The 24,473-nt window shown below is 45.1% G+C and overlaps 2 protein-coding genes across 10 annotated transcripts in view; one reads left to right on the top strand and one right to left on the bottom strand.

Annotated features, from left to right (window-relative positions):
* CRIM1 (cysteine rich transmembrane BMP regulator 1) overlaps nt 1–17,345 on the top strand; it is a 192,891-nt gene extending 175,546 nt beyond the window's left edge. For all 7 annotated transcript variants that reach the window (XM_043604183.1, XM_043604181.1, XM_043604178.1 and 4 more), the window contains 4 exons: nt 2,230–2,424; nt 10,022–10,144; nt 13,113–13,303; nt 14,877–17,345. In XM_043604183.1, coding sequence (XP_043460118.1) covers nt 2,230–2,424; nt 10,022–10,144; nt 13,113–13,303; nt 14,877–15,053 — 686 coding nt within the window. In that variant the 3' untranslated portion in view covers nt 15,054–17,345. The remainder of the gene's footprint in view (nt 1–2,229; nt 2,425–10,021; nt 10,145–13,112; nt 13,304–14,876) is intronic.
* A 1,295-nt stretch (nt 17,346–18,640) lies between these two features.
* Nucleotides 18,641–24,473, bottom strand: part of FEZ2 (fasciculation and elongation protein zeta 2) — a 42,766-nt gene continuing 36,933 nt past the window's right edge. For 2 of the 3 annotated variants that reach the window (XM_043604185.1, XM_043604187.1), the window contains 2 exons: nt 21,975–22,040; nt 18,641–19,563 (listed from right to left, as the gene is read on the bottom strand). In XM_043604185.1, coding sequence (XP_043460120.1) covers nt 19,547–19,563; nt 21,975–22,040 — 83 coding nt within the window. In that variant the 3' untranslated portion in view covers nt 18,641–19,546. Of the gene's footprint in view, nt 19,564–20,802; nt 20,832–21,974; nt 22,041–24,473 lie in introns of all 3 variants that reach the window. The other variant, XM_043604186.1, reaches the window with a different exon arrangement.

Raw genomic sequence — 24,473 nt, 5'->3', positions numbered from 1 at the left:
AAAAAGTGCCTTTGCTTAGATCTTGAGAAAATAACAAACCTGTGCTTGGCTTTGATTCGAATCTCTTTTTTACAAAGTCCTTCCTGAGTTCATTCCCTCCTTTTCTCTGAGAGGAACTGGCAAAGATGCCTTTAGGAGGTAAAGCACAGAGAATGTGCTAGATGAGGTGGGCAAGGAGCTTGACCTTCTCTTTCCGAAGCTCCTAGCACAATAATTCATTATTCACATTTTATGCAGTGATACTGGTCCATCCGATGAGCTGTTATAAGGTCTGTGTAAAATAGAATCAGCAGTATTGCTTCGTGAAGAGGTGCTTCCTTTCATAAAGAGTTCTCTGCATAATAGACTCTAGATTTGATGGCAAATCTAATGTCCTCAATGAAAAGTTGGCTGGAGGTCAGAATATAACTCGAATCAGGTTCATTAAATGATTCCACTCAGCCATTTGACATGTGCATTTGAGATGTCTTAATAAAGTCGCCTCCCCTAAGGATTCTAGACTAGCAAAAACTTCTGTCGTGGGTTTGGTTTGAAAGCCTCCAGACAAGGTTTTAAGCTTAACAGTCAGCACACCAGAAAACTTTCTATGGAACGTTCACAAATACAATGAAATACATTTTATTAGAGAGTGAGAAAACCTTTCTGTTTACAACTAAGCTTTCCGTGATTCCTCCGCATCCCTTGTTGAGCCTTAGGCAGAAATAGTGAGAGAAGCTGTGAACACATGTTGAGAAACGGAGATTGTGCATTCTTGCACTTGACACAGACTCCTTCCTGTGCTCTCTCATACACCTCTGCCATGGCCTGAGATCTAGCTATGGACATACAACACATCCTAGTCTAGGCAAGAAGAGAATGTGGACACCGATTGTGTGAGCCTCCTCCAGAGAAGCCCGACAGGAAGCCTTGTGCTGGGTCTACACAGAGAGCAGCTAGAAGCTGCCTTGGGAGTTGCTCAAGGAATATGGCTGCTGTTGCCTACACATTTCTCATCGCTCCCTCGGGCATTCTTGGTTCCATCCTCTGTGTCGGGGCCTCTGTTGGAGCTTCCCAGATGTCTTCCAGGAAGAACCCTGAGCCCCTGACGTCACTGCTTTCCTACCAGATTCCTTTAGTTTTTCAGTTATCAGTGACCAGTGGTAAGTGGAGGCACCTTTAGAATCTGACCATAAAATCTCCCCAGCTTAGTAGGAGTCACCCAGTTATTGGCCTGTCCAGTGACAAGGAAGTGCTGCCCCCCCCCCCCGTGTCCCCATTGACCTGCCCTGTCTCTGCTGGTCACTGGGACCTCACTCTGAGCCACCGTTCTTGAGCTCTCGGGAGACAGACTGGCTTTGAAATGTGCCCACTTGTAAATGAGTTCAGGTGAACCAGGAGGAGGCGATGAGTCCCAAGAGAAAGGGACTTTTTAGGAAAAAGTCGGGGGAGGAAGGAAATGAGGATGGCAGGGGAGACTGGAGGAAAGAGAACAGCTGTAAATTCTTACACGTAAAATAACTCTTAAAAATACATGATTATCAAAAACCATAGTTTGCTGGAAAAAAATGGATTGAAATGAAATGAGGTGGGTTTGAAAGCAGGAATGCCTTTGTTGATGACAGGGAAGCCCCCCCCCCCCCCCAGCATCGCCGAAGAATGAGGGAAGTGGTTCTGTCAGCACGGATGCCTGCACAGGAGAGCCGTGGGTTCCCCGGGACGCACCGCCATCCTTCCTGACCCCTCCCCTGTGTCACTTACAGCAGGATTAACTGAAATTAGGAGTTTCGTGAATGGCTCTATAAATGTATTCGGCTGGACTTTATCTCTTCCCACATAAAACCTCTGAATGCATCCTACCTATTTGTGTCTGAATTTGGTTTTTTTTTCTTCATGTAGTACGTTCAGTAGCCACCCAATGTGCTTAAATCTGTATTTTCTTCAGTGACGATCCAGGGACACTTACCCAGCGGGTGTCATTCCTACCTGGCCGTAGCAGTTAGTAGCCTGTGTTGGCCTCCGTGGCCCTTGGTCAGGTTCAGGCCCCAAGACAAGTGCTCTGAAGCTTCTCCTGTGCCAAGGAAAATGGCAGCAGGGAACTAGGGAGGCGGAAGCTTCGCCACATGCTGGAAAGTCACCGTGGGAAGGACGTGGTGACCGTACAGGGCTGTTGCCCTTTTACATGTCCGGTGTCTTAAGATGCGGTGCTTTGTCACATCCAGCGACTCCACCCTGTGCTGTTCTTTTCGCTAGAGGACGCAATTCCGAAGAAGGCGGTGTGCCACTTCAGCGGGAAGGCCTACGCCGACGAGGAGCGCTGGGACATCGACAGCTGCACGCACTGCTACTGCCTGCAGGGCCAGACCCTCTGCTCCACCGTCAGCTGCCCCCCACTGCCCTGCGTGGAGCCCATCAACGTGGAAGGAAGTTGCTGCCCGATGTGTCCAGGTATCTGAGCCAGGGTTCCCGAGCCGTCACAGTGATTGCGGGGGAAACGGGCCGCTGGTACACGGGGCCCGGGCGGGCCGTGGGCCCAGCCCAGGTCTTCCGCCGCAAAGATGGGGCTGGGGGTGGGGGGAGGCTGGAGAGACTGCCATCAGGGTGAGGGCCTGATTTGGGTCCCATGCTAGACTCGCTCTGGTTCTTCTCATCTGCGTGCTCTAAGTGTTCGTGGCGGCACGGCCTGACGGGTGGAACAGGCTCTTAGTGCCGCGTGCCCTGGCCGGTCGCGCAGTGTTGGTGTGGCGTTGGACCGGCCTGGTGAAGAGGGCCCAGGGGACCCGCTAGGGGATCGCTTCACAGCCATTGCAACGTGAATATATATCAGAACCGGAATGGAGGAGTTATGGTTAAAGAATGCATTTCAGTCTGTGTTCAGTTCCCGAGTCCCAGCAGCACCCGTGTTGTCCCTGCGGCCTGCTCCCAAGCCGTGTGCCCAACTTGGTGTCTTCCCGCGGAGGCCCCAGCTGGCTGCTGTGGCGCCCCCCGCCCACGCCTCTCCCCACACCCACCCTCTGTGTCAGCTCGGAAACCCACCTCCGAGTCGCAAGCCTCCGTCCCCCACAGCTGCCCAGATCCTCCCCCAGGCCACCTCCTACTTTCCACGTCTGTGTCTTGTGCCCTCGTCCTCTGTCCCTCGTCCCAGAAACGCAGGGCCTGAGCCCCCAGCAGGACAGCCTCCGGGGAGCATTCCGGACCTCCAGCCCTAAACAGACCCCTCAGACGGTCTATACCGCAGAGAACACGCACTCCGGGGAGGAGTCAGGATCCTTTCCACCTTCACCTTGACTCTCGTGTCTCCTTGCTGCGTTATGTCAGAGAACCTTGGCCGTGCAGTACGGTGAGCTGGGAGTCCTGCCGGCCGTGCATCTGTACTGTGTGGTCGTGAGATGGGATGGTCAGCACCCAGTTTCGTTGTCTGTTTAGCTGTTCAGCAGCGGAGCCCTGATTGAGCACTTCTACAACTGTCCATTCATCCCACGTGATGGATGGGACGTCCCGCCAGGTCAGGAGGCTGAACCCTATTCAGAGCCTACCGTTGGGTACCCTTCCCAGCTTAGCCGCACGGGCCTTGTGTGAGGTGCACATGGGGAGTGAGAGGTCCCCTCTGCCGTCTTATCACCATCTGCACACGGGGGACATGAAGTCCTTGCGGGCCATGCAGAGAACAAGGGGAGCCGCGGGTTTCCCCCGGGAGGCAGTCTGTCTGCTCCACACCACCTGTGCCTCACGAGCTCCACATCCATCTCCCCAGTAACACGCTCCTGAGATCAAAATGGTGAGACTTGACCTTCTTCCTTCAACAGAGACTCACTCAGTGCCTGCCATGCACCTGCGCTGTTTCTAGGCCCTTGGGGGACAGCAGTGAATCAAACAAAGCCCCACCCCCACCCCCAGTCCTCGGGGAGCTTACATTTTCGGTGGGAGGGACAGGCAGGAAACAAGTAAGCGATAAAGAGACCGCACCCAGGGTGAAGCTAAGGACTGTGGAGAAGAGCAAAGCCAGACAGGGGGCAAAGGGGAAGAAGGGACAGGCTGGGTTGTTTCACGCAGGATGATCTGTCACTTTGATAAGGTGACATTTATAATGAGATCCAGAAGAATTGAGGACTTGGGGGGGGGGGGGGGAGGCAGAACGCTCTGGGTACAGGCAGGGCACAGCCCTGCGGTGGAAACACGCTGTGCATGTTCAAGGACAGCCAGGAGGCCTTGGTGGATAGGCCCGGTGAGCAGGAGGCTGAGGCGAGCACAGAGGCTGTCGTGAGCCGGAAGCTGCAATCTCCGCATCATTGCGGGTCTTCGTTGGGCGGGGAAGAGGCTTCAGAGGGTCTTAAGCAAAGGAGGGAAGCTGGGTGACCTTCCCTTTCACAACACGTCCCTGGTGCCGAGTTGAGGCGTAGACTGGGGGATGTGGAGAGGACGAGTGGAAGCAGAGACAGTCTGGAGGCTTTCCCAACAATGCAGGCCAGAGCCCAGGGGTGGCCTGACCCGGGGCAGTGGCTCTGGAGGCAGGAGAGGGGGTCGGGCTCGGATTCTTTGTGAGGGAGAATCGGTAGGATTTGAAGACAGCGCTTGTGAGAAGAGAGGAAGAGAAGCCGTGAGTGACTCTCATGTGTTTAGATGACAACACGAATTTGCAGCCACGGGGTAAAGGCAGTTTGGTTGGCGGCAGTTTTTCTTTGAAATCTTCACTGTTCGTCCAAGTGGAGCGAGTGAACAGTGAGCATGTAATCTGCAGTTCAGGAGACACCGGAAATGGGTCTGTACATTTGAAAGTTGTCGGCTTAAAAACCAAGGTGGTTTTTTGTTTTGTTTTGTTTTCACTTTATTTGTTTTAATATGAAACTTACTGTCAAATTGGTTTCCATACAACACCCAGTGCTCATCCCAACAGGTGCCCTCCTCAATGCCCATCACCCACTCTCCCTGCCCTCCCACCCCCCCCGCTCCAATCAACCCTCAGTTTATTCTCAGTTTTTAAGAGTCTCTTTTTAAGCCTTGGGACTGGAGGAGATCCCCCAGGGAGTGGGCGTGATAGAGAAGAGGCGCCAGGACGGAGCCCAGAGACCCTCCAACTTTGGGAGACCGGGCAGGGCAAGGGGGACTGGCAAAGGAAACAGAGGAGGAGCCACAGCCACACGGGAGGAAACCAAGAGCCATGACCCAGAAGACAAATGGAGAAGGGGCAGGTGTGCCGTTAGGTCAAGTCAGAAGAGACGGGGAAACTAATCCTTGTGCGTTTAGCACGATCCTAACTAATCATCTTGACCACAGCCATTTTGGTACAGCGGTGGAGGCTAAGTCTAATTAGAGGGGGGCTCAAAAGAGAAGGGGAGGGTGACTGGCGATACTGGTTATCAGCCCTGCTGTAGGGTCCACAAGTGAGACTCTGCTGTGAGGTAGAGTGGCCTTGCAGGACAGGTGGGCCCTCTCTGTTGGAGGGAAGAGGGTAATCTGACCAAAGACCCTGAGATGGAAAGGTCAAGGCCCAGTGTCCCCAGAATAGAGTGTTCTAGTAGCAGGAGGTAAGGACAAAAAAGATAGCTTTGGCCCGGATGTTCAGGGCCTCACTTGTCAAATTTAGAATGTAGATACCATCCTCTGTAGGGAATGGGAGCCTCATTTTTGAGCAGGTGAATGACATGGTCACATAGGTGCTTTGGGAGGATTAACAGGGTGGGGTGCAGGAGGGACTAAAACGAGGGGAGACCAGAGGCCAGGACAGCTGTAACTCACATTGCAGACGTCCCGGGTGGTGACAGCAAGGCCCCAAATCCAGGTGATGGTGGTAGGAACAGAGTAAAAGAGGTACTCTCCTTGGCTTGTGAGTTTAAGGAGAGAGTGCATATATTGCCAATAACATCCTTGTTCATTATGAAAGATTTCTCCAGTGACTTCTCAGGATTTACTGTTGGATGGAAATTTCTGTAACTCTTCTTTCTGCGTCTGATGTATTATTGATGGATCATTTCTCCATCTTCTAAGCAAATGGCAATCAGCCGAGCTTTGCCACTTTACATTTGATTAAGGCTGGATTCCTGTCCTGTTCGCTCATTGGCTCACTGTGTGATCTTGGTCAGGAATCCTCACTAAAGTTCCAGGCTTCCATTTATCATCTAGATAACTCCTGATACCATGCTTTGCCCTCTGCCCATACCGACTCCCATTCTGGATAGCCTCACCCTTTACAAAGCATGGTCCCCCTCTGCCATCTTATGAGTACAAAACCCATGGGCTGGGTAGCTGCTTAGGACTTGTCCCATTTTACAGAAGAAACTGAGCCTCAGGAAACTTAAGTGAATTATCCACAGTCCTGCAGCTAGTTGGCTGACCTGGGAGTTCTGATCCCAATTGACTTGTAGGTTCCATCTCCCCCCAAAAAAAAAAAAATGGTGCATCAGCTTGTGAGCTTCTGGCATCCTGTCCCCATACTCCAGAAAAGGACATTTTATGGAACCGTGGGTCTTACAACTGGCCAGGTGCCTCTGAAAGTAAAATATATCCACAGTAAGTGGTCTTGAGTTCCTCTGAAGTTCAGATCAGATATGACCACGGGAGTAATTCTTAACTGTGACCACGTGCCCATGATCCACGTGGCCTAGCCTTTTGTAGTTCTGTGTCTGCAGTGCAAGCAGCTGTCAAGGGCTCTTCTAGTAAATGCCAGAAGGGCTGTATGTGAGAATTGGGGTCAGTCACAGGTCTTGGCCGTGGAAGGCCTGGCTCTAGGCATGGAAATGCAGTAATTCCCACACTTCTGTTTGTCCAAGTAGGTTTTTGCTGAAAGATTTATCCTTTTTGGCAAAACTGCTCAGAGACTGCTTCCCTTGTAAGTTCACGTTAAAGGGAAATGACCCTCTCCCCATGGACATGAGGGCTCTGAACTAGAGCGCTGAGTATTTGGTGACGATGGAAGGAGGTGTAGGTAGATTTTCATCCTAGCCGTACTGAGTTTCAGGGAGCAAACCCATACGGAAGGCGGGCTGTGAGCTGCCCAACAGTGAGAAACACCCATTGTCATGAGACGCCCATGAGGGCAGGACTGGTCTTGCTCGTGGCTGTCTCCCAGAACTTTGACCACTGAAGTGCTCAGGAAGTATTTGTGGACAGTGGTAATAGAATTAATCACTCTGTAAGACATTCTCCCTCATCCAGGGCACACCCTTCTCCCTTTCCCGCTGATGCCAAGTAGAGCCTTCCGAAGCATCTGTGGGAGGAGGGTTTGAACTGTCTGGTGGGGGGGGGGGGGTTCACTTGAAATCTACGCATATGCAGCTAGAAGGCACAAGGATTTCAAAACTGTTTCCTGGTGCTCTCCCCCAGAAAACCCTGACGTGAAACTGAACCAATCCCCTCTCTGGGGACCTCTGGTGGGGGGGGGGGGGAGGGGCGGTTTGGCTACTTAGCCGTTGACATTCCCAGGTTTGGGGGAATAGAGCCCACAGTGGCCTTCTCTACTGAGGTCTCAGGTGCCAGCGGTAGAGTGGCCCCTGCATGATGGGAAGGTTCAGTGCTGTGTGCTAGACCCACAGGGGAGGCCCTCAGACATGCTGTGGCATAGAAAGATGTCACATAAATGTCAAGGTCACTTTTCTTTTCAAACTCCTCCAGGAAATTGATATCACACAATCAGGGTTTGTCAGTGGGCAAATGAGACCCCATGTCTGACACACCCATCCCAGAATCACCCACTGCGGACTTGCCGAATCAGACCCCTGAGATGCAGCACATTTTATAAGCTCTTCAGGTGATTCAGATAGGACAGAAAAGTTTGAGTCATTGGTTGTACTCAGGCCCCTGCTTCTGTAAATAGTATTTTCAGTAAATTCTCCTTTTAATTCAATAGTATTTTCAGTAAATTCTCTTTTTAATTCGAGTCTTCAGGTATTCACGTGTCTAGCTCTGGTCATGTCTGAGGTACCAGTCCCCATGCACTCGAAGATCCCCCTACAACTTTGGACTCCCCAAAAACCTAAATACTAATACCCTGCTGTCAACCAGAAGCCTTACAGATAACATAAACAGTCAATTAACATGTATTTGTATTTTATACATATTACATGCTATATTCTTACAACAGAGGAAGCTAGAAAAAAGAGAATATTAAGAAAACCATAAGGAAAATACAGTTACAGCACTGTACTGATAAAAATCCATGTATAAGTAGACCTGCACAGTTCAAACCCCTGTTGTTCAAGGGTCACCTGTATTTAAGTAAGAAAGCACAAGACTGAGGGACAAAAAGCCAAAATAACTTTATTCTTGGGGGGCACCAACCAGGAAGACCTGGGCCATGGCATCACAGAACAGATTTGAATCCCAGCTCTGCCAGTTCCTGGATGCGTCATCTTGGGTAACTGACTTAACCTGACTTTACCTCCCTGCAGGGTACTCCGTTAATACACGGTGTTATGAGCAGAGCAAATACTCTCTTCCCTGTCACTTTTCTTCTCTCTATAATTCATCTTGAAAGCCAGGAGACTATGGGGTAGACACCAATCACTGTAAGCAGGGAGGATATTAGTTCTATTTTAACTTCTATACCTTGCATTTTATGTATCTTATTTTGGACTAAATTAGGCTATTAGTGAATATTTAGTATGACCAATGTTGAGTAACCTTATAAAAATTGGTTAATAATACGGCAGGATCTGGCCAAAAGGAGACATATAGTTGATGCAGATTTTTGTGTTGCCTTTTGAGAATACGGGTTCTCAAGAATTACTTCTTTAGAGCATGTTGAGACATCCTTACTGTTGCCTCATCTATTTAAAAGGTGTCTGGGTATATAGTCCAGTGTGTTTGTCTGAAACATACTGACTTAGAGCTTTCAGCTGTCTATATATACAACCCAGGAAAGTTCAAAAGTATAGCATTTCCAACAGTTATAAAGTGACATAGAAAACGTTTGATTGTACCTTTTATACGGAATTTTATTGAAATAAAGAATAGTAACTTAAAAAAAAAAATGTTGGGCTGGTTAGCCAGATGAAGAAAGGATATATAAATATATTTGTAGTAGCCAAGAAAAACTTTCAACTGTTTTCACGGGTCCCTTGTAGAATTTAGCTTTAAAACGCGGGGGAAAAAAAGGGGCACCTGGGTGGCTCAGTCGATTAAGCGTCCGACTTTGGCTCAGGTCCTGATCTCATGGTTCGTGAGTTCAGGCCCCATGTTGGGCTCTGTGCTGACAGCTCAGAGCCTGGAGCCTGCTTCGGATTCTGTCTCCCTCTCTCTGCCCCTCCCCCACTTGTGTTTCCTCTCTCTCTCTCTCTCTCTCTCCCTCTCTCTCTCTCTCTCATTCTCTCTAAAAATAAACAAAAAAGAAATATTAAAAAAGAAAAAGAAATTTGGGATAAAGAATATTATTCTTCTTAGTTTTGTTTCATTTATAGTATCTTACTGATCCAAGTGCCCAAATGATCAAGTTAGATCATGGAAACATATTTACTGAAAATCATCTACCAATCCACATGGTTCCACTGGTGATAAAACAGACATGTGATGCTTAAGCCAGGCCGGACCTCAGGAGGTCTGCTTACAGTCTATTCCCATTTAGGGGAATTGACAAAGAAATAAGAGTGAAAGATGCTTTAGCTTTTTCACTTCCTAGGACCTATTTTATAGAAGTGATTCAACATTCATGGGTTAAAGAGAAGCAGCTTATTAAGGTATATAGTATTTAGCTGATGGAAAATAAAAGAAATCCTTCCATTTCAGCCAGTCCCTGTCAGTTTGCACAGAACTACAGGGCCAACACCATCTGACATGAAAAAGCAGAGCCTCTGACCCTGGTGGAGAAAACTCTCCCCCACTACTTTTACATGGGGGGGGGTTGAGGGGGAATATGGTTATATGACACGCCTCCCACCCTTGCAAAGCCAGTGACTGTCTAGTAGTAATGATGCAATTGCAGAAACTGGACCTTTCGTGCCCCAGGACAGTATTGTACCGAATTGAATGCACCATCCATTGGGATTGAAGAGACCAAAGTCAGCAGTAAGCAGCCCCTCCATCATCTCTTATGAGAAATATCCCTTTCTTTTAGAAATGTATGTGCCAGAACCAACCAATATACCCATTGAGAAAACAAACCATCGTGGAGAGATTGATCTGGAGGTTCCCTTGTGGCCCACACCCAGTGAAAATGACATTATCCATCTCCCCAGAGGTAAGTGCAAAGTTGACTGAGATTTCTGTAGACTTCACATATATGGTCTGCCTTTTTAAAATTTTTTTTTAATTTTTAATTTTTTTTTTAATTTTTAATTTTTTTTTTTTAATTTTAACTTCGAGTACCTTTTTAAATGGCAGGTAAGTAAGTTCAAATAACTACTCCAGGGGAGACCTGTTGACTATAACATATTTAAACCAGAATGATAAAAATAAGTCTGCAGGTAACTGGATAACATGCCTCCTTCTGGCCTCATGTGCTCAGAGACTTCATGATGATGGAAAGAAATATGTTCCTTGTCCTAATAGCTCGGTATCTGCAATTTCTAAGCCAGGACTCATATTTGTACATATGTAAGTGGAATAATAATAAATTATTCAGTCCCTGTGGATTCTGGACTAAGCATTTATGCATTAGGTTACCCTCTGCTTCCAGGCTGTTTTCACTCCATGAGCGTTCAATTTATTACATGTGCTGACTTTTCCACTCATCGGGTATATTCCATGTTTTTTGTTTCGTTTTGTTTTTCCCCTAGCTCTGTCCTTCCAGTTGTGTATAATAGACCTATTATTCCCTCTCTCAGTAGTTAAGAGATAAAGCCAGGCAGAGTTCCTGTCAGTATTGCCTTCTCTATAAAAGTAGATGTCTCGATTAAGAGTATAAACCTGTGCTTAGCCATGACTCAGGACTGTCTCCCGTCTACTCCAAGGACATTCTCAAAATCACTGCTATACAATTTTTATATTATTTCTTTTGGGGGAAGCAATATTCATTGCTTGAGAGATTAATGGTCTGTTGTTACCCTAGATGTTCTGAGTATTATGCTTATTTAGATCAAGCCGGTTGACCAGAGAGCCAAATTCCTGGCTCCAGTGTTTTGGCTCCTTGTGTAATTGCTGTGACTGAATTGTGCTTTATCATTACGTTTGCATTCGATCAATAAATACTGGTGCCTACTCTGTGCCACGCACTGTTCTAGATGGTGGACTTTGGCCATATCGACAGCCTTACTTGCTGTAGTATATTGAAGACCTATGCATTACACAGTATCTCTGTTACAAAGTACCTGAGGGGCGCCTGGGTGGCTCAGTCGGTTAAGCGGCCGACTTCGGCTCAGGTCATGATCTCGCGGTCCGTGAGTTCGAGCCCCGTGTCGGGCTTTGTGCTGACAGCTCAGAGCCTGGAGCCTGTTTCAGATTCTGTGTCTCCCTCTCTCTGACCCTCCCCTGTTCATGCTCTGTCTCTCCCTGTCTCAAAAATAAATAAAAAACGTTAAAAAAAATTTAAAAAAAATTAAAAAAAAAAAAAACAAAGTACCTGAGAAGAAATTTCCTGTGTCAATAGCAGGAAAATTTACACTTCTCCTAAGCAATTGATTATTTTTAATCTTGAAGACATTGTGAATCTTATTGATGATACCTGTTTCCATTTTTGCTTTGGCTGCTAAGAAGCCCAAAGCTAAACTTTGTGGCCTGATTTTTGCATCAAAATGGAACTTAAGGACTGAATTTTATAAACAGATCTCAACTGAAGCTTTATTTTCCTTTCATTAAGATTTTCCTTAATTAACTTTTCAATTTCCTTGTATGACATATATTCCTAAAACCATCTGCCATATCATTTGGAATATGATAAGGCAAAAATCCATTCCTTCATTCATTAAAACCTGAATTCATCAGTAAGATGTTATTTTTACCTTTGGCATTTTTGTTGATGCTGATAAATGTAGGATTTTTTCCACCTTCCTATAAAGTTGTATGTATACTGGATAGAATGACTAGGAAGGTTCTCTTCTTCCCACACACAAAAGCAGCAGCATATTAACAAAAATCTGATCTTTTAAACCATAAACTGTCTTAATATCACAGAACTGTACTGCTATGAGACGGGTTTCCAGAATCATTTAAGAGCAACTCCTTTTGAATGTGTAACCCCTGCATCTTTCACTAGCCTGGTCTTTGATGCATTTGGACAGGCCGACCACAGTGGTTTGGTTTTTTTAACGTTTATTTATTTTTGAGACAAGAGAGAGACAGAGCATGAACAGGGGAGGGTCAGAGAGAGAGGGAGACACAGAATCCGAAACAGGCTCCAGGCTCTAAGCTGTCAACACAGAACCCGACACGGGGCTCGAACTCACGAACCGCGAGATCGTGACCTGAGCTGAAGTCGGACGCTTAACCGACTGAACCACCCAGGCGCCCCCACAGTGGTTTATTTGAAAGAAAATAAAAGTAAAGAAACTTCCAAGGAGTTCTCCTGATTGGTATATAGTTACTAACCTTGTTATCTCTGCAATATTCATGGCAAGCATGATGATTTAAAGTAATAGAAAGACCTTCATTCAAACGAACAAAGTTAAATGTCTCCTATACAGTATATTAAAACGAAGGCAGGAAAATGATCTAGTAGGCCTAGTGAGTTTTCAACAAGTTTATGACAAGGGAGGCATTTTTGCTTAGAGCTCAGTAAACCAAAAGACCAAACTCTTTGATTCTGGCTTTAGTTTTTACTATTCCACTAGCAATTAGTCTTAACTGTTACTCTAGTAAGTCAAAAATACTTTGTCCTAGTCTCCTATTTGCTGGTAAAGAGGGAGCTAAACTAATGTTTCTGCTTCAAAATCTTAGACCATACAGGTTAATCAAAATATTTTTAGTAATCTAGTTTTAATCACTTTTGTAACGTCTACATAACAATTTTGTTTTCTTGGCTAGCTAGAACCAGCTTCCTCCTGCCCAGTTATTAACCTCTTCACCCTAATATTTCCTGTCTCACATCATCCCTGAGAGCTCTGCTGTCTCATCAGAGCTCTTCAGATCATTAGACTTGAGTCATGTTTTAGCCTGAAAGTACTGGGAAGCAATGAAACCAAGTTGTTGATCTGTTTGCAGTGGAACTATTAGAATACTTAAAAATTCTGGTTTAGGTAATAAATGCTTGTAATTTTTTTTTCCCCTTCTAGACATGGGTCACCTTCAGGTAGATTACAGAGATAACAACAGGCCGCATCCAGGCGAAGATTCTTCACTGGACTCCATCGCCTCAGTTGTGGTTCCCATAGTAATTGGCCTCTCTATTATAATAGCATTCCTTTTCTTCAACCAGAAGAAACAGTGGATACCACTGCTTTGCTGGTATCGAACACCAACTAAGGTACTGTCCTGAAAAAGTCTGTCTTAAGTGACCGAACTGGGAAAGCTTGCATGCTCACATTTGCTTAAATTGCTTGATGTCTTTTGTATTAGCCAGCGAAAGTTTTGGTCTGGTCTTCGTAGCCTCAAACACACAGTAAGCCGTGGCCATAGTACTTGCCTCGGGCTGGAGCAGTCACTGGATGAATTACCCATCAACCACTGGTTAATGGATCCTGACCTTCCACACATCCAGTTTCCTGGATTTAAAGTGTTTTAAAAAAGAAACACTTCTAGGTTGATTCCTAAGTCATTGTTGTATTAGAAATTAAAATTTGAGTTTCTTCTCAGTGGTCTATCCACTTAGAATTGGGAAAGAAGTCCTGGTGAGAGGGTGACAGCTCTCAGGCATGGGCGACAGGGAAACTAGAGTGTCATGAGGGCACACAGAACTCCAAAGGACAGGGAGACATGTCCAGGGCAAGCGCAGAGGGGAAAGGTAGCAGAAGATCCTGAAGAGACTGTAACTACTACTAACCAGACCAGGCAGAGAGAGACACATTTCATATTGAGGGAGAAAGAATATTTATTGTCAAATTAGCCTATCTCAAAGACTGAGAAAATTCATTTTCATTAAAGGAAGAATAAGGACTCTTTCCAACCCTAAGTCTACTTTTTGCATTGTTTTTTTCCAAAGAGAAGAAAAAAAAATTCCTACACCCTTACGAATTGAAAAAACAGCTTGAATAATTATTTAAAAAAAATTTTTTTTTTTCAACGTTTATTTATTTTGGGGACAGAAGAGAGACAGAGCATGAACGGGGGAGGGGCAGAGAGAGAGGGAGACACAGAATCGGAAACAGGCTCCAGGCTCTGAGCCATCAGCCCAGAGCCCGACGCGGGGCTCGAATTCCCGGACCGCGAGATCGTGACCTGGCTGAAGCCGGACGCTTAACCGACTGCGCCACCCAGGCGCCCCTTGAATAATTATTTTAATCCAGTTAATCATCTAGAGAACTCGTCCATGTGAAATTCCCATCAGATGCTTCTGCCCCTTTCTTTCAACATGTACATGTTGGGCACAGCCTTTGCTGGGCACACGCGGGGTCAGGATACTGTCCCCAATGTACAAAGCTGGGAAGAGAGACTAGCTCATAATGTGCGTAGAGCCGCTGGATGCAGAATGGGGCTGGCCCAGCCTGTGATGATGCTTTTACCCAGCAAGTGATTTAAAATCATGTGTTTATCTTAAAATCTGCCTGGCCAGTGACGACTTCTTCAACCCTTTTAAGCATGAGTCTGCGCTTTACAGATTTGAAAATAGTTACGTCGCTTCACCAGACTCTCTTCTCAGTTCCTGTGACGCAAGCCTGACGTAATTTATTGACTATTTCACTTTTAAACACAGTCTGTCAGTATCCGTCACGAAACTACCATTGGTACTAGAACAGGGCATAAACCCCACAGCCAGCGGGCCCGTCAGCGTCCCGCGAAGCTGTTACCTCCCTTGAATCGGGTACGAAATTTATTAATGGAAGATCTGTGAAATAGCTAATTCTTTGTGGGTTTTTTTTTCCTCTCCTCTCATCAACTAGCCTTCCTCCTTAAATAATCAGCTGGTGTCTGTGGACTGCAAGAAAGGAAGCAGAGTCCCAGCGGACAGTTCCCAGAGAATGCTAAGGATTGCCGAACCAGATGCAAGATTCAGCGGCTTCTACAGCATGCAGAAACAGAACCACCTCCAGGCAGATAATTTCTACCAGACAGTGTGAAGAAAGGCAATGCGGATGAGGTTTTGAAAGACAGACGACGACTAAATCTGCTTTGAAAAGTAAACTAGAATTTGTGCACTTGCTTAGTGGATCATTTTGGATTGTGACTTGACATACAGCGCTAAGAACTTACCGGGACGGGCTCTGTCTTCAGCAGTGTGCAGAACAAACATTCCCACTCTCCTCAAGATCACTGACCAAGTGTTTTCTTAGAACCAAAGTTTTTCAAGTTGCTAAGATGTATTTGCTTGTAATCTAGCTGTAGAGGTGTTTGGGGGCGGGGGACAGCGAGTTTGGTTGGGGAGATGGGAGGGTGGTGTTGGGAAGGCAAATTGGTCAGCTTGGCTCGGGGAGAAACCCAGTGTAATAAAAGCAGCTGAGCGGCCCAGAGGATGCTTGCTCCGAAGTCTCGCTCCGAAGACTGCCACGGGTTGCGGCAAAGCCCAGGCCCGAATGAGCGGGAGACAAAGGCCTTGTGATCCAGCTGCCGTAGCCACCTTAGGACTGCCAGACAGCACACCAGAACCTTTTGATAGCCATCCCTGGTCTAAAGCCACGAGTTTCTTTTCTATACAGTCACAGCCACGGTAGGCGGGGAGGAGGCGAGAGAAATGTGTCGTGGCATTTCTCTGACGCGGGTTATTAAGGATAGATACAGTTAGACTTTTTGCTGCTTTTGTTTTCTTCCAAGCCAATCAGCCAGTTCCTAGCAGAGTCAGCGAGTGAACACAACGGAAGCGGTTTCTTGACGCGAGCACTGGAGCCCCTCACCACGGCGTGGCGGGAAGGAGGGTGAGGGCGAAGGCGCCAGGTCTTTCCAGCAGGGGCTGTACTTCACTGTCTGTTGTTGCTTTGTTCTGTTGTTGGTTGTTCATAGTTTTTGTTGAAGCTCTAGCTTAAGAAGAAACTTTTAAAAAGGACTGTTTGGGGATTTTTTTTTCCTTATTATTATACTGATTCTACAAAATAGAAACTACTTCATTTTAATTGTATATTATTCAAGCACCTTTGTTGAAGCTCAGAAAAAAAATATGCCTCCTTAAACTTTAGCAATTATAGGAATATTTATGTAACTATCTTATGCTTCAAAAAAAAACAAAAGTATTTGTGTGCGTGTGTATATAATATATATATGCATATATATTTATACACATACAATTTATGTTTTCCTGTTGAATGTATTTTTATGAGATTTTAACCAGAACAAAGACAAACAGGCATTCCATATCAATGCTTTTGATCACTTACAAATTTTTAATAACACAAAATTTTATTCTACCTGCAGTTTAACTGGGAAGAAAGATGTGTGTGTTGAGTGTGTGTGAGTGAGTGTGCACATGCCTTGTGCAGTCAGCATCACACCTGCAATGGAGAAGGTATTCCTTTATTAAAATCTTCTTCCTCATTTGGATCTGCTTTCCGTTGGTTTTCAATTTGCTCACTGGCCAGAAACATCGACGGCAGGTTATCTGCATCACTAATCAGCTCCTGGATTTTTTTTTTTTTCTTCAAACAACTGTTTGAAACAACTACTGGAATATTGTCCATAATAAGCTGGAAGTCTGTTGTAGTTTGCCTCAAATATAACTGACTGTATCCTATAGTGTTAACTTTTCAAACAGCTCTCAGCACTTTTATACTAATTACCCATTTGTGCATTGATTTTTCTTTTTAAAATGCTTGTTGAGAAAGACACAGATACCCAGTATGCTTAATGTGAAAAGAAAATGTGTTCTGTTTTGTAAAGGAACTTTCAAGTATTGTTGTAAATACTTGGACAGAGGTTGCTGAACTTTAAAAAAAAATTAATTTATTATTATAATGACCTAATTTATTAATCTGAAGATTAACCATTTTTTTTTGTCTTAGAATATCAAAAGGAAAAGAAAAAGGTGTTCTAGCTGTTTGCATCAAAGGAAAAAAAAAGATTTATTATCAAGGGGCAATATTTTTATCTATTTCCAAAATAAATTTGTTAATGATACGATGTTACCAAAATAGATTTACATCAGCCTGATTAGTATAAAGTTTTAATCCATTCCTGGCATAAAAATCTCTATCAAAAAAAATTGTAAATGCTTGCTTTTTGTTTTTTCAATCATGGCCATATTATGAAAATACTAACAGGATATAGGACAAGGTGTAAATTTTTTTATTATTATTTTAAAGATATGATTTATCCTGAGTGCTGTATCTATTACTCTTTTACTTTGGTTCCTGTTGTGCTCTTGTAAAAGAAAAACAAATCTAATTTCCTGAAAAATAAAATAGATCTATGGCACTTGGAGTGCACTGTGGTTCTACAGTTTCTTTTTTCTTCAAAAACCAAAGCTGTGAGGGAATTATTTGCGACTTGGTTCTTGGCAACAGTAAACACTCTGAATCTAAATCACCCAAAGGACAAATCGTCCTTTTGTGGTAAGGTAGTCAGTCAGTCGGCTGACTCTCCAGCATCCCAAGCAGCTGCCGGCCTGCCCTCAGAGGGCGGCCTTGCCCTGGGAATCTTTGTAAGAAATCCCACCTTGGGGTTTATGGCCCACGACACTTGCTCTGAGGGAGACTTAGAAACCTACCTGTCGCCAGTCACAAATCAGAAATGTGTTCATCTCCTCACTGGTATCATCTCATCATGGGTGTGAGAAGGGTCGAGGTGGGAAACATTGGGAGTCTACCACTGAAGAAGAAAGAGTTTATCAAGCAAAATCAGAGAAATCTTCTTACAAGGGGACTGTGAGCTGAAAAAATATCTTTTCATACACTTCAGAAGGATCAGCTTAAGAATGAACTATAAAAAGACAATTGTTGAATCTCTTCCCAAAAAACACATCCTCAAGGACTTCTGACTCTGTAGTATGCCCTCTAAAGTGGTATTTCCTAAGTACAGGTAAAGTTTTTACAAATTTGGATCAATTTAGGTTATTACTGTATATAAGTATGCAATTCATCAATTCAAGGGCAAGGAGCTAGTAAGTCTCACATATTCACTATCAAAGCATTAATAAAACAAGGGACCATTTCGGGGCACCTGGCTGGCTCAGTCAGTAGAGCATGTGATTCAATTTCCAGGTTCGAGCCCCACATTGGTCGTAGAGATTACTTAAAACCTTAAAAAAAAAAAGGAACCAGGTTGAGTTCTGCACATTCCTAGGTAACAGCTGAGATGCCGAGCTGGCATCCAAGTCCTAACTGAGCTACCGCCTTTGCAGCTCTGGTGTCTCAGTTACCGGATGGACTGAGGAATATGGATGGGCCCATATGCTCACAGACGTGTAAGTGGAATTCTAAAGACCCCTGACAGGGCCTCTCTAACTCTTCCTACACTCGTGTTGCCTAAGGAAGGAAGCTACCTTAGCTGCTGGGAATGCCTCACAGACCCAGGAAATGAGCAGAACTTCTGTCCTTCCACAGCAGCCTGGGACAATCTGGAAAAGTCGCCCTCAACCCTCCTCACCATCATGAAGCTAATCAGGGTCTCGCCAGCTCACACACTGTAGTGACAATATGTAGAACGGTAAAGGGAAGAATCTAGCCCTGCAAGGGAAGAAGACTTGTAAGAAATACAATAAAAACTGTCTCTCAAGCACGTATCACCCTTTTTCCCAACATTTATTAAATGGCAATGACTTGGTGGGAACTGGCCAAAGTGTTTCGTGACCAGTGATGTACGGGTGAGGCGCTGCTTCCAGAACTGGGACTTCAGGAAGACAAGCAGGCGTGAGTGAAACACAACCGGAGTGGGAGCGGGGCGAGGCTGCAGCACACAGGTAAGCACCTTAAAGGACACAACCTCCTTTGAAAGGACACTTCTTCACAGACACATGAAGCAAAACATTTACGCATCTTGTATCTTTAACACAAAATTCTGAAAGCGAATGGCCACTTAATGGTTACAGCTGGGACAGTGGTGAAGCGCGGCTGCCTCCGTCCTCCCCAGCAGGGCCCAGCGACGCTCGCCACAGCATCTTCCCAGAACAGCCCACGCTTCAGCGTCCGTCTCCCTGGACAATACTAGTAGGTAAGATTGATCCTCACAGTTCCCTCAGAAAGATCAGTGTGGATTCTTGCCATCACTGAAGAACGGCCACAGTAGGACTCTCTCCATGCTTTCAACAAGTTCTTCGGTGCAGTTCAGATCTAGAAAGCCGCAAAACTCAGCTGGGCCTACAGTCAGTTCAGGAAAAATATGACTGCACCTGCGCAGATACTGCTCCCCCTTCCTCTACAAAGTCGGAGGAGAGAAGAGCTCCTAACCGTTAGCATTTAACAAAAAAAAAACACCCTTAGAATTCAAAACCGTGCCATACTTCTCTTGGTTCGTGATATAAAGAATTAGTGAAAGCGTGATCTAGTAAGTAACACTGAGTCACAAACCCAAGTTCGCGTGTGTGGAGTCTCCAACAGCAGGAAGGGGATGGTAGCCAGCTTTCGGAACAATGCCATAGGAAATCTAGCCTGTGGTCCACGAAAGGGAAAGCCGCTCCTGGCCTGACGCCTTATGTAGGACACAGAACTAGAGGAAGAAGAAGAACTTGTAAACAGAAATGTAGGTTTTGCATACATTTACACAAGATGCATACATGTTTTATATACATCTTATATGTATATAAAAATACACAAATAATGAGAAGTCAATATTAATGCAAGGATCTACAGTAGCAACTTTTTTTTTTAGAAGGCTACACCCAACAGAGAAGAGTTCTCTCATGACACATGTATTAAAACTGCCCAGAAATGAGATACCAAAAGGCCATGTCTCTCAGGATATCACGTAGAGCGAAGAGCCCATAACATTCGCCCTATACCGTCCGGCTTGTACCATAGCAGAGGCTCCCCCGTAAGTGAAAGAAGGGCTCAAGCCTCCGCATGCGCAACCACGCCCACAATGCAGCCTCAGGCAGAGCCTGGAGGGCAGGGTAAAGAAGCACGTGTGAGGAAAAGCCTCGGGAGCCCACACAGCATCCCTCCCATCCTTCTTAGGCCAAATGAGGCCACTTTTGCACCTTCTTTCGTTTCAGACCTTTGCGTTTAAATTAAGCTGGTATATTCAGCAGCCAAGCCACAGTCTTCAGTGTAAAAACAACTATGAGGAAGTCCCACCAAGGAAGCAGAAGGAAAGTTCTCCCTTGAGCAGAAACCACTGCCAGGCCAGTGTTCTAGTGGCGCTCGGGGTAGAGCAATTGCTAACCGGCTGTGGACTTCCAGGATGGGTGGAAGAGAGCATTTTCCATCACCCCCCATCCACACCTTCCCACGCGACTGAACACCTCTGAGCTTACACACACCCATTCACTTGTCCGGGGTGCGGAGTCACCACTGTGGCCTGCACCCTCGCTTCTTTTCCACCCAGTCCTCGTAGAGCCGAGGCAAAGCCACAACACATGCACACAAGCAGCTCCGGAGAACAGGTACAGTCTAGACGGGCTGGGCTCACAGGCTGGAGCCTGTGGCCTGAGCCTGAGGAACAGAATTAGGTAAGTGCTGCTTCCCTAAGACACGCGGTATAGGTTCACAGTTACAGGCCTGGGTTTTCAGAGGAAGCACTTAAACATCATTTGCCCCCAGACGACTCTGTTCTCTGGGTCATAAAATTCTTCCATGCCGGTCAAATGATAAAATAGCTAGAGAATGCTTCCGAAGCTCGTTCTATCTTTGGCACCCACGGCAGTGCCCCAGGGACCCGCTATAATTAAAACCTGAGACATGTTCTTTATGTTCATCTCATTCCTGTGTCACATCTACAAGAACAAACCTCAGAACAATCCAGCTTTCATACCAGTGCTAGCACAACATAAAAGCAAACAAAGATGTCAGGTATTAAAAAGAAAAAGAAAAAGAAAGAAACTGTAATGTAATAGGAAGTAAAAGCCCTCCATCAGAAGAACATGGCTTATTAAAACATTTCAATCTCTTCTTTCAACCCCTCCCCCACACCCCTAACCTACTAATAACTGGCTCCACTTCAATCACAGGTGACACTTAATGTGTCACTCACTCTGAGCTCCCAGTATATTCTACTGAGGTTCCCTCTTTATGAAGCTGTGGTTGAAGAAATGTGCCATCTGAGTTACCTAACATCTCAGAAATCCCAACCTTCCTATGTTCAGCCAGAAACACTGACGGAGAGAACCCAAAGAAAAATGTTCCCAGAAGAGGACTGCTCTCAATATTGGATCATATACTATAGGATGCATTTCATGATGCTTAGAAAATGTCACCTGAATAACTACTGCTTTATAAAAAATAATTTCACTGAAAAGTGTTAATTTTGCCTGTAATTAAATAAGCTCCTCAGTTCCCTCTTTATTATCCAAATTTTGCTCCTTCCTCAGCAAAGTTAGTAACCTCATTAACTTCTCGAATGACCTTCCTTTGCCTCATCACTGTTCCCAACCTGTGATCTTGATCTCACTAAAATTTATGGTTCATTTTTCACTGTCCTAGTTGATGAAAATCCATTCTTTCTCTCCCTCCCATTCCTTTCCCTTACAACAAATCCCTGAGGGACTGTTCTCTGACTTCACTGTCCCCTCTTTCATCCATCCTCATGATCTGTCCTTCTCTACTGTCCCCACGATGGCAGACACCACCCTACTGAACCCCACCCTGTGTCAGTCAATACCTGAGACACATAATTGTGGGAACGTCTCCATATTTCCTCCATTGCCTGTCTCCGTGCTTACTAAAGCTGAGCTGTGGAAATTACTTCCAGCTCAAGATCCCAAATAAAAGTTGCATTCTATATAACCATAATTCATAATGTGAGTAGCATAAGTAAGCCAGGCATCTATCCTCACTCGGCACAAATGAGAATGATAAAAGTGCATTTGGAAGTTACTTTCTTATCTATTAACAAGACGATGATGCATTTATCGACTAATCAGAACTTCCCAACCATCGCACATACACCATTATAAAACTCACCTTTCAGTATATAATCAGTTAACAAGCTCGGAACCTTGTCACTGTCCTCTTTCATGGCACGAAGAACTGGAAAATGAAGGAGAGAAAGACAAGGCAACAATTTCAAACTCAGAGAGCAAATCTCATTTACACTGTAGCCTTCATTAATTATCAGGCATAATCAATTCATACAAATTAGTGATTACTTTCTGCACGCTAAACAACAACTGCAAATGCTCAAGAATGTACTGTCGTTGAGTAAGCCCTTATCCAAGTGAGAACATTGCTGTTACCGGAGACTTCTCCCGGGTATAAAACATCCAGACAGTGGAACCAGCAAAGAAGAATTGGGCTATTTACCCAGAGCCTCAAGTCTGTCGTAATAAATACTGGAAAGCGAGGTACCACCATGAGCACTTCCGTGAGCTCTGGGGAGCAGGAGACCCTCAGTCTGCACATCTCACAAGCGGGAGAAACTCTCAAATGACTAGTGAGCCACCTTCTCCAAGGAGTATGTCTGTCAGCCTTCTTGGAAACTTTCAAAGGCCAAAATAAAGAGCACACTTCACTGAAGCAGCACCCAGCCACGCTGCCTGCCCCTGTACTACAGAGGAAGCCCGGTGGATCGACCTCATCCTCAAGGGGCATCTTGGACAATTTTATCTCCAAGCAAAGCCAAATAGCAAGATCAGCTGCTGGGGGGCTTAAAAATCTCGACCACGCAGGTACAGAAACACATGAACAAATGCTACACTTTCACAGGCTGCCACCTCAAACTGTCCCCGGAGCACCCGGGGGAGAAGGCTGCCCTGCTTCCCCAGACATACGACGGAACAACATGGCGTCTGCTTGGGCTTACACCCTGGCTCTACCACTTCCCCGCTGTGGGCGCTCTGAGCAAGTTACCTAACCAGTCGGTGCACCAAGTTCCTCATCTGTAACATGAGCATAGTCATCAGACCAGTCCCCAAGGCTGGTTGTGATTATCAAGTTACTAATGCAGACGTGAAGGACTGAGAATAGTGCCCAACACAGAATATATGCTGTGTAAGCATTAGCCATTATTATTAACACAACTAACGGTATTCTGATTCTTATTACTGTTGCTACTGTACTTCCAGGAGCTTTCATGAGGAAGGCTGAACAACCATAAACGCTGCAACCGTCTCCCCGGGCTTCCGCCGTGAACATCGACGGGCGGCAGTGGTAGAGGCTCCGGTTCTCCCCCAAGTTTTGAGGAGCTAACTGCTTTTACTTCAAAGGGAAACTCACACTAACTTGGGCATTCCTTCACACCCCCTACATGTCTACTCAGAGATTCCAAATTGTGCCATCTACAAAGGTATCATCTAAGGATCAGCCTGAAGACATTCTGATGTGGGAATTATGATGTCTTTCGTTTGGCCAAGTCTGTCCATGCTCTGAGAATCCAAGGTCTTTCAGTAATTCCTGGCGTCCAGGCAATATTTATGTTCCCTTCTCAGAGGGCAACTGTGTTCAGTATTCCTGCTTCCCATCGTGTTTTAGATTGGTTTTCAGTTCTATATAAAATCACGTGCCATAGGCTAACATTCTTAAAAAGTACAGTGGACTGGGAATTAAAATACCCAGCCCTGTAATTAAGCATTCCCCTGTGTGATCTTGGACACTCATAACTTCATGGGTTGGTCTGGAAAATCAGAGGGCAGGCCACCCAGTTAATTTCTTCATTTTCTATTTCAGACTGGCTGGCATCACTTGATTTACCTGTATCTTAGTATAAAATGTTTTGAAAGTATCGTTCACCAAAGGAAAGAGTAACAACTTCAGGTAGAAGGAGACAGGCAGGCAGCTTGTGCTCATGACAACCACGCCTCCATATCCCTAAATTCCAAAATAGGTATGGTCACAAGAGGCATTCCTGTGATTCCCTCTTTTTGGTTCCTTCTTTAATCAACAGTTAACAGAGCAGCAAATCCAGTCCCTTCAAGGAAAACAAAGCTCAGTAATTGACTTATCCCAAATCACACATATGTTAATTTATTTACTATGAGGGAAACACAGCAAATATGTTTACCTTTGTTTTTCATTGTGACCAAGAGAGGGATAAGTAACATCCAAGGACGTTACTGTAAATGACAAGGATAGAACCAGAATTCATTGCTCATTTATGGCTATCGTAAGAAAGAATCAGTAGAATGTATATTTAGGTCTCACAAATTGTTTTAAAATGCGAGCCTCTTGAAGGTGGAGTATTTTTGTCTGCTTTGTTCACTAAAGTATCTCAATGCCCAGAACACAGCCTGGCACAGAATAGGCCTTTTTTAATATTTGCTGAATGAATATTCTTAAAATATTACTATCGATTTATATTCTGCTTATGACTATTACTTTGGGTTCTACGTTCCTAAGAAAGGAGAATATTTTCGGCCACTTTCTAAATCTTTCCTATTGACTTACTGACAGTCGTATTTACATAAGATCCATGAAGCACCTTATCTATTGATAAATGATATGTTCTTAAACATACAAGGGATGATG

The sequence above is a fragment of the Prionailurus bengalensis genome, chromosome A3, assembly GCF_016509475.1.
Source record: "Prionailurus bengalensis isolate Pbe53 chromosome A3, Fcat_Pben_1.1_paternal_pri, whole genome shotgun sequence".
Classification (NCBI taxonomy): Eukaryota; Metazoa; Chordata; class Mammalia; order Carnivora; family Felidae; genus Prionailurus; species Prionailurus bengalensis.
Note: the sequence above shows the minus strand (reverse complement) of the source record. Positions and strands in the feature narration are given on the sequence as shown.